Here is an 11,807-nt window from a genome sequence, read left to right as displayed (position 1 = left end):
AATCCTTCTCTGTGTGTGAGGTACTTCAGCCTCCTAGCCAGCATGGGTCAGGCAGGCTGAGCCCTCGAGCCCTGCGGGAGACGTGTTGAGGCCCCAGACAAGCACTGTCTCCTTAGTCCATGGCCCAGTGGAACCCCAAAAGTCTGGACCGTAATGACAGGCCCCTCAGGTCAAGGGCCCCCTGCCCGTGGCCGATGTGGTGCTGTAGGTGGCAGCTGGATCAGGACCTGCTCAGGGTTACCCGTGGTGTCCACCACTCGAAGGTGTGGGAGGCCCAGGAAGGCCTCGGGCGCAATGCTGGTCATGTGAAGCTTATTAGCCCTGGACCAAGAGGCAGGCATGAGGGCATGTGCAAGGGTAGGGGCCACAACCATGCTGACTTCCCCTGAGTTTCTTGGGGTCCCCCACAACCCACCATGGTCCTCCCCTGCCCATCTGGACCCACCCAGCCCCCCTGAGGACACCTGAGGAAGAGGACACGCAGGCTTGGCGTGCTGAGGAAGGCTTCGGGGCCCACATAGCTGATGCGGTTGCTCTGCAGGTGTAGCTCCTCAAGGGCCTCAGGCAGGTGCGGAGGCACGAAGGACAGGTCGTTGTGGCTGAGATCCAGCACCTGGGCAGACAGAGCCGGCCCAATGGTGGCTCCAGCTCCTGGGCCAGCTGCTCAGCTAAGCCCCAGACCACGGCCTTCCGAGCCCTCCTCCCATCCATGCCCAGCCCAGTCCCTCCTCGCCCTCCTTTGGACCCTTTTCATGGCTGCTGAATTTCTCCCCTGACAGAGGTGAACAGTCTTTTCTGAGGCAGCCCCTGCTATAGGCACTAGGGGCACAGGCAGGTTCCCACCAGCTGCGGGAGACATTGATTCAACTAATCATTCATGGAGATGGCACTTAATCCATAGCCTCATGCCCTTCTAACACTCATCATTTACTTGTGATTGTTATTGATTGCTTCCTCCCTAACCAGGGCGTCTATGCCAGGTCCTGGAGCCACATTGCTCTGCTCATTGGCATCTCCAATGCTTAGAACAGTGCCTGACACCCACAGATGCTTTAAACTCTGGAATCAATAGTGGTCAAGGGCTAGAGGCCAGTGTTTACTGGGGAGGTAGAGGGAGTGTCTCAGAGGACCAGGCAGCAGGGACAGCACAGCCAGAGTCCTGGAGGCTGGATCTGACTCATCCACACCAAAGGTAGCCTCCCATGGGGTGCTGTTTTTGTGGCATTTTCCAAGGGCCTTGTGGAGGAGGGACTGGTCAGGCAGGAGGATGGAGGGGCCATGGGGACAGTGTGGCTAACCAGCCCACCCCTGACCTGCAGGGCCCGTAGCTCATGCCAGGTGCCTGGCTCAATGTCGCCCACTCGGAGTCGGTTGTGCGCCAGGCTGAGCTCCCGCAGCTGGTGCAGACCAGCCAGCGGCTCAGGCTCTAGGGTCCGCAGCTCGTTGCGCTGCAGCCGCAGGGTGTGCAGGCCAGCAGGCAGACCTGTAGGCACCCGAGTCAGCTGATTGCCGGCAAGGTCAAGAGTGCGTAGGGTACGCAGTGGTCGGAAGGCTCGGTGGTGCACATGGGCACTGGCCAGGCGGTTATAGGCCAGGTTGAGCTCCGCCAGGCCTGGCATAGCAGCCAGGTCACGGGCTCCCAGTGCGGCTACACGATTGTGGGGAAGCACCAGGGACTGTAGACGGCGGGGCAGTGCCAGGGGCACTCGCTCCAGTCTATTTCCATAGACGTGCAGCGTGTGCAGGCCCCGCAGAGGCCGCAGCGCCCCTGCAGGCAGCCCAGCTGCCCCCAGCTGGTTGTGCTGAAGCAGCAGGTAGCGCAGTCCCCTTGCCCCACGCAGCCGGGCTGCCTCCACCTGTTGGATGTGGTTTCGGCCCAGGTGCAGCACAGCCAGGGTGCGGGGCAGGCCGGCAGGCACTGCAGCCAGCCGATTGTGGGACAGGTCCAGGTACTCAAGGCGGTGCAGTTTGCTGGTGGGGGAGAGGGTTGGCATCGGTCTGGGTGCCCAGTGCCAGGGACCAGGTAGATCTCTGATGGGGGGCAGGAGGGCTGCCCATCAGATCTTGTTGCTCAGGAGGGCTGACGAGTGGTGTTGAGATGTCAGCTGGAAATTCCAACTTTTGGGGCGGTGAGCTGAGAGATTTGGGTGGGAGGTAAACTTGGGGTGATCAAGGTTGGTTCTGGCCTAAGGATTAGATGTGGGGGTGACCAGGACAGAGTTCTGGGTCCGGATATGCAGATGGCAGCTCTAATATTGGATAACAAGATGACTGAACAAGGTAGCTGGGAGCAAGGATGGTGGCCAGGTGCTGGGCCAAGCCTGGCACACAGTAGGTGCTCACCAAATGAATCCGTGGGTTACGAGTGATACTGAGGAGGGGGACAAAGCATGGGGGCCCCAGACCCCAAATCCTCAGCCCCTACTGCCAATATGAGGCTATACCCCATCCCACCCTGTCCCAGGCCCCACCTGAAGGTGGTGGCATCCAGGCCACTGTCCGTCAGCCGGTTGTGTTGGAGGTAGAGCTCACGCAGGTGGGTCTGGCGGCTCAGAGCTCCTCTGGGTACCTTGGAGATGAGGTTGTTCTGGGAAGGGAGGAGAGAATGACACCCAGGGTCCAGGATAGAGAGCAGTGGAGGGCCACTGAAGGCTCTTGAGTAAGGGAGAGAGAGACGAGCTGGCTCTAGCAAGCCTGCTCAGAGAGCATTTGTGACTGGCTTGTGCTGCTGGTAGAAACTCAGAGAAAGATGTTTCTGGCTGCTGGAATTCTGAGGAGGCAGAGAGGTCTCCCAGGAGAGAGGTGAAGGGGGCCAGGTAGGCAGTGAGGTGAGGAGTGGCACCTGCAGGTGGAGCCGCTCCAGAGAGGGTGGCAGGCTGGGTGGCAGGTAGCTGAGCTGGTTGTTGGAGAGGCTGAGGGTGGTGATGGCCTCAGAGCCGTGGAAGGCATCAGGGGGCAGGCCAGCATTGCTCAGCTGGTTGTTGTGGAGGTACACGGACCTAAGGGGAGCCCAGGGGCAGGCTCCAGCCGCCAGCCTGCCCCTGGGCTCCCCACCACTCCCTTTGCACCCCAGCCGAGGGCTGCCTTCATTGTGTGTGTGTTCATGCACAGTTCTCCAGACAGAGCATCCAGGGTCCTGTATCCCCCGACCACCCAGGGCAGGCTTATGACCTCCCTCAGACCCTACGGGTGGGGAATGACCTGAGGCCTGGGTAGGCATGCCTGAGGCCTGGGGCTGGGCTGGGCCAGGGGCTACCTGAGCTCAGGCTTTTCCCCAAAGGTGAGTGGGAAGATCTCCGTCACTTGGTTGGCAGCCAAATCCGCTACTCGGAGGGAACGAGGCAGAAACTGGGGGGCCACCGAGAGCTGCAGGAGCACAGTGTGCTGGTCCTGGTGGCACCTTCCAGCCCCATGCTGTCCCCTCTGCACTCTGTGCTGTGTGACCTGGCTGGGGTGGGTGGGGTGGGGAGTTGGTGGGAGCTCACCTTGTTGTGGGCCACGTAGAGGTGCTGCAGCTGGGTGAGGGACTCAAAGGCCTCGTCGGGCAGGCCTGGGAGCGGGGCAGGCATTGAGGGGACCCCAGGCCTAGTAGGGGGCAGGGGGTGTCTGTGCTCCCAGCCGCCCCCAGGCTCCTGGCCAAAGACTGGCAGAGACTCCTCCAGGCACCCCCCTCCTAGTCCACAAAAGCCACAGCCCCCCTTCCCCCATCCCCTGAGTTTCCATCCTGCTCAGCAAAGGGCAGTTCTGGGAACTGCCACAGAGCTGCCCACAGACCCAGCACAGGGGAGGGAGAGGGCTGCTGGGACCAAGCCAGGGAGGGGCAGCCTTCTGTGGCCCCTCACCCTCTGAGGAGATGCGGTTGTTGTGCAGATTGAGGGTTCGAAGACCGCTGAGGCGGGACAGCTCATTGTAGGGGAGCTCCTGGAGCTGGTTGTTCTGGGAGGGCATTCACACCCCCGGCTCAGATGACCCTGAGCCCTCACTCAACAAGTGCCCCCAGCCCTCATTCTCAGCTCCCCATCATGCTAAGAAGAGAGCCCAACACCCCATTACCTCCATAATTGATCCCAAATTCCTCACCACCCCTTAATGAAAAAGACATTGGTCTCCAACACCCCATCCATCCCTTCAGTTGACTTCTGACACTCACCACCTTTAGCCCAGACAACCCCATAACTGCCAAGATGTCAATCCCCCTACACCCCCACAACCTCAGTCCCTCCCACATCTAGTAGCTGTTCCCCCACCTCCAAGACCAATTTCCATCAGTGCCAAGACCCACACGCCCAATGCACATGGACCCCACAGCCATTGCTCTCAATTCCAGCACTTCCCATGCTCAGCCCGCTTCACCCTACCCCTGCACTGTCCCCCTCCTCACCTGCAGGGAGAGTTGCTGAGCCTCCTTGGTGATGTTGTGGGGGAACACCCTCAGGTCCAGGCCATCACAGTCCACTGTGTCAGCTCGGGGGCAGGAACAGCGCTGGGGGCAGGCCCGGGGTGGGGGCTGCGAGCTCTCCCCCAGGTGGGGGAAAGTCGGGTCCTCCATGCCTGCGGTGGTTGGGGGGCCCAGCAGCAGCAGGAGCAGCAGCAGCAGGCTCATCAGCTGGGAGTGGGAGACAGGTCAGGGTGGTGCCAGGTTGGTCAGGGTGGCGCCAGGTTTGTCAGGAGGTCGCCAGCGTGACAGCAACATCCCCCAGGGGGTGTAGGGGCTGGCAGGCCCCACCCTCATACCTTTCCCAACCCCACCTCACCATAGCCAACCCCAGTTCAGCTGTCTTGCCCGAACTGCCGACCAGGGCTTCCTAATGGAAACCAGACGGTCACCTCCTGGAGCCTCTGTCTTGGCTGCCACTGATCCCCATCTCTCAGCACAGGACACCCTCCCTGCAGCCTGTTCCCCCAGGGACTGAAGAGAGCTGGCCCACCCCCTGGCCTGCCTTGGGAAGGGTGGGTGGGCTGGTGGGTGGGGTTGTGAAGGAAGGCCAGCCTGTCCCCTTGGTCCTCCACCCCCCCCCCCCCAGCTCTGCTTGCGTAACCTAAGCCAGCCTGGGCCAGGCCACAGGAGCAAAGAATGTTTGGGGGAAAGCTGAGATTCACCCTGTACGGTATTTGGGCCGACCACAAGAGTAGGAGTGGAGGCAGAGGAGTGGGGGATGCTTTAGCCCGCTGGATGGTCCCCAAGGAGCTGAGGTTGGCAGCGAGGGGTCGGGACAGGCCTGTGCTCAGCCTGTGCTCAGCGTGCCAGCCCAGACAACAACCTGGAGGCTCTCAGCCAGGTCTCCTATCTAGGCCCCTCCTCCCCCAACCAGCTGGCCTCAGTGACGGCCACATCCCCCCCCCCTAAGTAGCCACAGCTGCTGCCTGAAAGGAAATTACACACATGTAGGCACCAGCCTGGTGTTTAAGGATGTGCATTTGGCGCCAGCCTGCCTGGGCTTGAACCTGGACTCAGCCACCTCTCTGGGCCTCGGTTTCCCACTCTGCAAAGGTTGTCTCCCCTCCTAGGATGAGTGTGAGGATTATTAAATCAGGTAATGCCTGTGAAGTGGGAAGACAGTACCCCACACATCCCAGGCTCTCGATGCCAAAGCTGCAGTGTGTGCCACCAGGTGAGGGAACCAGTCTCTGCCCCTGGCCTTGCGGTAGACAGCCAGCCAGAGGCAGAGCAAGGACGAGGGGCCAGGTACAGAAAGTCACCAGGGCAGAAAGTCCTGGGTGCCTAGCAATGCACAAAACTGGAAAAACAAGGACCTCATCCCTAGGGTAATCTTTCCTCCCCTAGCATGGTGCTGGTCGGACTCTCCCCTGGCCTTTCCTTCCCCCTTGGAGGAGGAACAAGAGGCCAAAGAGTAGCCGCATTTGACTCCTATGTGGGCCCTCGCACAACCACTCCCTTAAGCATTCATCCCTGGGGATAACATCTAGGCGTCAGTTCTGTCTCAGCTCCAGGCCTGGAAAAGCAGCATGTCCAGGGTAGGGAGACAACACTGGCTGATGGATCAGCCGCAATGACTGATGACTCCCTTCCCTAGTGCTGACCAATCAGTAGAGACCTCGACCCTGAAAGGACACACCTGGGAAAGCTAATGAATATTCTATTGAGATCCTCCCCCTGGGACCTCCCCTAAGATCCCCGACCTTTAGAGAGGGGATAAAATGCCACAGGAGGAGGACCCAGCTTGGCTCTCTCTCCTCTAGAGCACACCCATTCCTTTCCTCCTCTCCTTACCCCAGGCATGTATATCCTTGCTCTTTTACTCCTCAGTTCCAAGGGCCCACATTTTGCCTCTGTAGCTTGTTTCCTGGGCCCACGCAGCCCAGCTGGCTCGCTTCTTCCATGGTTTACTTGTACTACCTTGGTGACTTTCTAAATAAAATTTTGCTTGTGTTTGAGTTTCAGCTCTGAATGCTTTCTTAGCCAGCGCTCAGGTACTGAGGTTGCTGAAGAGACGTTCAATCGCTAACCACATTCTGGTGCCATTTTGCCACCAATCTGTCCCCTGAGATGTGCCACTTACTCATGGGGTGACTTCAGACAAATCGCTTTCCTGCCCCAACCTCAGCTTTCCCACACATGAAATGGGGATGACAGAAGACCACTCCTCAAAGAGTTGCCACAAAGCAAAACCAGTAGCAGACAGGACGTTCTAAGACCACATCTGACTCTCACAAGTGCTCAGTGGCTGAGATGATGGGCTGCATGAAGGGCACGAAGGGGTCAGGATCCCTCGGAAACAGAGCTTGAGACAAGGACTGAGTGCGTTTTGTGTTGGAGAAGGAAGCTGTAGGGAAGCGGGGAGGTGACGGAAGGAAGGAAGGGAGCAGTCAGTAATCAATGAGTTACCATTGGGGTTATCAACTTGCCTGTAACTTGCCTGTCTTCGCACTCAAAATCCTGTTTCCCAGAAAACCCTTAGTCCTGGACAAATTTGGGTGATTGGTTGCTCTTGTTATCAAGCAAGTTCCCGCCATAGGCCACTGGGGCTCCGTCCTGCCACGAAGCACTAGGAGACTGTGTAGGGTTCAGCCTCCAGAGTCATTCACCTGAGGGGCAAGGGAGTGGGGATATCGATCCTGTAGCTCACTCCATCAGTCACTGATGGAGGGCTGCCTCCAAGGGGCCTGAATTCTACTGCACTTTGGTATGAGCAGGCTCCAGTTCTAAAGAGATACACCTAGCTGCCTGATGGTGAGGCCCAGGGGGCATGGAATACCCCAGGTAACCCCTGCTATAGGCGGCTATGGGGTCCAGACAGTGGGGGAATGGCAGTGAGGTGCATCGGGTGGGCTGTTAGAAGGGAGTAAGATATGGGAGAATGGTGGAGAGAGAGGCTATCTGTATTAATCTCCCTTCCACAGAGGTGGAAACTTGGCCCCAAAGAGGTAGTCATTTGCCCACATTTCCCAGGATTGTGTGGCCTTGTGAGGGGGGCCTTCAGAGCCCCTCAGGGCTGGGGGCAGGAGACCAGTCTTAGCCTTGGTCAAAAGAAAACAACAACAAGCCCCACCCTAAATTCTCCATGTGGTACTGATGGCCACTAGTTCGGACACTGTAGCAGAGGAAGGGGGCCAGTCCCAGTGAGATACTTTACTACTACCGCACAGATCCTAGCACCAGGGAAGCAGAATGATAGCCAAGCTATTTGAGTTTCTGGCAGGCCTCCTTCAATTGTGAAGTATGGAGAACCCAAACCAAACTAATGAATGCAAACAATAGCATTTATTTTTAAAAATATTTTATTTATTTATCTTTAGAGGGGAAGGGAAGGAGAGAGGAAGAGAAACCTCAATGTATGGTTGCTTCTCTTGCATCCCCTGCAGGGAACTGGCCTGCAACCCAGGCATGTGCCCTGACTGGGAATCGAACTGTGATCATCTAGTTTCCAGACCCGCGCTCAATCCACTGAGCTACACCAGCCAGGGCTCCAAACAATAGCATTTATTGACTCATGAACAAAATATTGGGGGATGTGTTCTTCAGGTATAGCTGAATCCAGCAGCTCAAGCAACATCCTACGATGGGTTTTCTCTCCACCTCTCTGCTCTACCAGCAGGCTTCTCTGTATAGTGCCAAGATAACTCCAGCTGTAGTCCAGCTGAAAGTCCCAAGCTTGAATTTCATTGGCCTAGCTTTGGTCACATGTTCATCTGGAGCCAATCTCAGTGGCCAGAGGGATAGAATGTGCTGATTGGCTAGGAACCTAACCACCAGCCTTATAAATGGCCTTAGCTCTCTGCAAGAAACTCCCTTTCCTTTACCCAGCCCAGCCCAGCTCTTCCCAGTCCAGTGCAGTGGTGTCCTGCCCTATCCTGCCTTGCCTAGCCAAGCAGGGAGTTCTGTAGGGACAGAGGTGGATGTTGCATCCACCAACCGCGAGAACAAATGTCGGAGACTTTCGGGGTTCCAAAGATGTTACTTTATTGGCCAAGTTTAACCTGCGCAGGGGCGAACTCTCAAAGTGTCCGGAGACGCGGTGCCCGCAAGGGCTGCCAACGAGAGTCGCGCCTAGCGCTTCCAGCTAAGTCCTTGTATAGAGGCAAGCAAGCAAGCGTTACACAGAAGCAGATGTGGCGGTTAGCTATTGGCTTACAGAGCCCGTGCGCGGGAACAGGGTGGGGTCTGACTCAACTGAAAGGAAAATTTTGAAACTAAACAGATTGCAATCAACTTACAGGATGTTTGCTAGGGACGCAGGCTCCTTGGGGCTGAGACTGTTTTTCTTGTTCCCAACAGTGGAGTGTGGCTGACCAGTGTTGATCCTGGCACGATCAACATTTAGTACACCTTTATGGAGTGCAAGCAGAATTGTCCTAAATGTGGAAAGGTCTGCGTGGGAAGGGAGTGTTGATGTCTCTCAGTTACCCCGAGGCTCTGATCTCAGAGGAGGAAGGACTGTAGAGTCAGGGGGACAAGGGACAGCTGCAGTAATGATGTGAGCAGCTATTGCAGGAATCTGGTCTCATTTTGGTTGCTGTGGGTGAAGAGTGTGGTTGATGTGGGAGGGAAAGGTTGATGGGAAGAGTAATCTTCCAATTAGAAAAGGAGGGGTCTTAATTCAGAACCAGTTAATGGCTTTAAGGCTGACCTTGGGTCCACCTCTTATCATCCTCTGATAGCATCCAACCTCAAGACACAGGCTTTTCAGGATCTGGACCCAATCCATAAAATCACCGATATTTAGCTGAACACAGGCTGTTCTTAGATGTGATGACTGGAACTCCATCAGCCATTTTGGGCCATGACATCAACTTGAGAATGAAGGCCTTGAATGGTGTAGCAACAAGGTAGAAGCAACCTGAGTCTCACATACCTTGGAAGGCTGTGCCATCCTTTGACAGTGTCTTTTTTAAAAAAGATTTTATTTATTTATAGAGGGGAAGGAAAGGAGAGAGGGAGAGAAATATCAATGTATGGTTGCCTCTCATGCGTCCCCTGCTGGGGACTGGCCTGCAACCCAGGCATGTGCCCTGACTGGGAATCGAACCACAATACTCTGGTTCACAGTCCCCTGCTCAATCCACTGAGCTACACCAGCCAGGGCCCTTAGACAGTGTTTTGATCACTACCTATTTACTCGTTGGTGAAGGAGGGAATCATACGCCCTAGATAGTACAAGGTGGCCAAACACATGACACCTAACACCGGATAGAAGAGATAGGTGTCAGTTTATTTGTCACATATACTTACAGCTCAGAAGAGGACCCTGCACACATGCAAAGGCACATGCGGGTGGTACATTCTGAAGCAGAGTCAAGAAGCAGGGACTGGGAGGCAAGCTTTGTCATGACAAGAGAGTGGTGACCTCTGGTTCCCAGTGCAGGATGTGATTGGTTCTTTAGGATAATTTCTTAGGTTGGCAGAGAGGTAAAATCCATTAGGTTGACGACCAGATTGGGTGCAGCTGGTCTGGATGATAGAGGAACTAGCCATGTGGGGAGACTTTCCCATGGGGCAGGGGAGACTACTGACAAAAGTAGGGAAACTAATGGTAAGAGCCTTGGGGCTCTGTGAAATGCAAAGCAGCTGGAATTTTAGGCCTTTCAATTCAACTCACTCTGGTCATGGACATGAGAGAAATCTGATCTGACACCTCTCCTGTTTAAGCCACTATCTCTTTTATTTCGTCTCTTCCCGCTCCTTTCAAAACAAAACAAAACAAAACAAACAAAAAACATGAATCTAATTATAACGATACAGGGAATGGCCACAGAGGTAAGAGTTGAGCCACAGAATGGATGATGTTTGTCAAGGAGAAAGGATAGAATGAAAAGAAAAGGGAGCCCTGGCTGGTATAGCTCAGTGGATTGAGCGTGGGCCTGCGAACCAGACAATTGCAGTTCGATTCCCAGTCAGGGCACATTCCTGGGTTGCCGGCCAGTTCCCAGCAGGGGCCATTGCCCAGCAGGGGATGCACGAGAAGCAACCATACATTGATGTTTCTCTTCCTCTCCTTCCCTTCCCCTCTAAAAATAAATAAATAAATATTTACAGAAAAAGAAAAGGGAAACAAAGACAGACCCTTGGGGAGTGCTGATGTTCAAGGAGTGGGCGGGGGAAAACAGACCTTGGCCATGGAGATGGAGGGTCAGAAAGAGATAAAAAGCCTGAAAAGTATGGTAAAACTGAAAATGTGCCTGCCATGTACTTGGATGTTTAATTGTATAAGTCAAATATAAAATTATGTTGCAAAATTATACTAGATCACAGAGGAACCAGATTAAGCATGATTTTTGGGTGTGTCTGATTGTTTCAGGATTAACATTTGAATCGACAGATTCAGTAAACTGTCCTCCTCAATGTGGAGGAAATCATCCAATCCATTGAGGGCCTGAAAAGAACAAAAGGTGGAGGAAGGAGCAATTCATTCCTTTGTTTCTGCTGAGCTGGGACACTGGTTTTCTCCAGCCCTCAGACTGGGATTTATGCTATTGGCTCCCCTGATCCCTAGGCCTTCAGGCTCAAACTGGAATTGCACCACCAGTTTCTCTGGGTTTCCAGCTTGCAGACAAGAGATTGTGGGACAGAGTACATTGCACTAAACTCATCATAAGTTGAAAATATTATAAGTCAAAATGCATCTGATACACCTAACCTGCAAAACACCATAGCTCTACCTAGCCTGCCTTAAATGTGCTCAGAATGCTTACATTGGCCTGCAGTTGGGCACAATCCTCTCGCTGGCACTGCTCGGCATCGCAAGAGTGTTGTGCCACACATTACCAGCCCAGAAAAAGATTACAATTCAAATCTGAATGCAATTTCTACTAAATGTGTATCACTTTCGTACCATCATGAAGTTGAAAAATCATAGGTTGAACTACCAATACGTCAGCGACCATCTGTATATATCTTACTGGATCTGTTTCGTATGTGTGTTAGGCAGGCAAGTTCATTCTGCGCAACATATGACCCCAAAGGTCAGTGACTAATACTAGAGTTGGTCATCCACATGATACGATCCCAAGTAGGCAGCAGGGTTTCTGAGCCGCGTAACCACCCAGTTTGACAGAGGCTGCAGCAGCCTCCACAACTGCTGCTACAGTAGAGGAGACTCCCAAGTCAGGTTCTCAGTGTTTCCAACTAGAAGCCCCACATAAACCTTCTGCCATTTCATTGGCCAGGAGTAGACACATGGTCCTGCCTGACCACAAGGGATGGAGAAGTGACGGGATGGGGTTTGGGAAGAACGAGTGGAATATTTGGAGTATCACTCCCTCTGTGACACCCAAGAACCAGCAATCTAGTTTTCTGGAAAAACTTTTACACAGCCTCCAACAGGTATGTACAAGGATGTTGCCAGCAA

General features: G+C 54.6%; 1 protein-coding gene across 1 annotated transcript; it reads right to left on the bottom strand.

Moving 5' to 3' along the window:
• Positions 1 to 78: 78 nt before the first annotated feature.
• On the bottom strand, positions 79 to 4,858 carry PODNL1 (podocan like 1). Its single transcript, XM_037041828.1, has 10 exons — positions 4,755 to 4,858; positions 4,382 to 4,606; positions 3,843 to 3,936; positions 3,486 to 3,550; positions 3,257 to 3,366; positions 2,843 to 2,999; positions 2,472 to 2,587; positions 1,314 to 1,971; positions 465 to 613; positions 79 to 321 (listed from the first exon to the last, which is right to left on the bottom strand). Exons 1-10 carry the CDS (start codon positions 4,755 to 4,757, stop codon positions 171 to 173), a joined length of 1,728 nt encoding a protein of 575 aa, XP_036897723.1. The 5' UTR covers positions 4,758 to 4,858; the 3' UTR covers positions 79 to 170.
• Between the last annotated feature and the right edge of the window lie 6,949 nt (positions 4,859 to 11,807).

This window comes from Sturnira hondurensis, unplaced genomic scaffold, assembly GCF_014824575.4.
Source record: "Sturnira hondurensis isolate 20B ecotype Veracruz unplaced genomic scaffold, ASM1482457v3 Scaffold0003213, whole genome shotgun sequence".
In the NCBI taxonomy this organism is placed as follows: Eukaryota; Metazoa; Chordata; class Mammalia; order Chiroptera; family Phyllostomidae; genus Sturnira; species Sturnira hondurensis.
The sequence above is the reverse complement of the archived record's forward strand: the minus strand, read 5'-3'. Positions and strand labels throughout refer to the sequence as shown.

Excerpts from the sequence above, each read along its gene's own strand:
- PODNL1 (XM_037041828.1), bottom strand. Across the intron at positions 3,937-4,381 it reads CTCAGCAACTCTCCCTGCAG|AACAACCAGCTCCAGGAGCT; the intron begins GTGAGGAGGGGG and ends ATGCCCTCCCAG. Across the intron at positions 322-464 it reads CTGCGTGTCCTCTTCCTCAG|GGCTAATAAGCTTCACATGA; the intron begins GTGTCCTCAGGG and ends CTCTTGGTCCAG.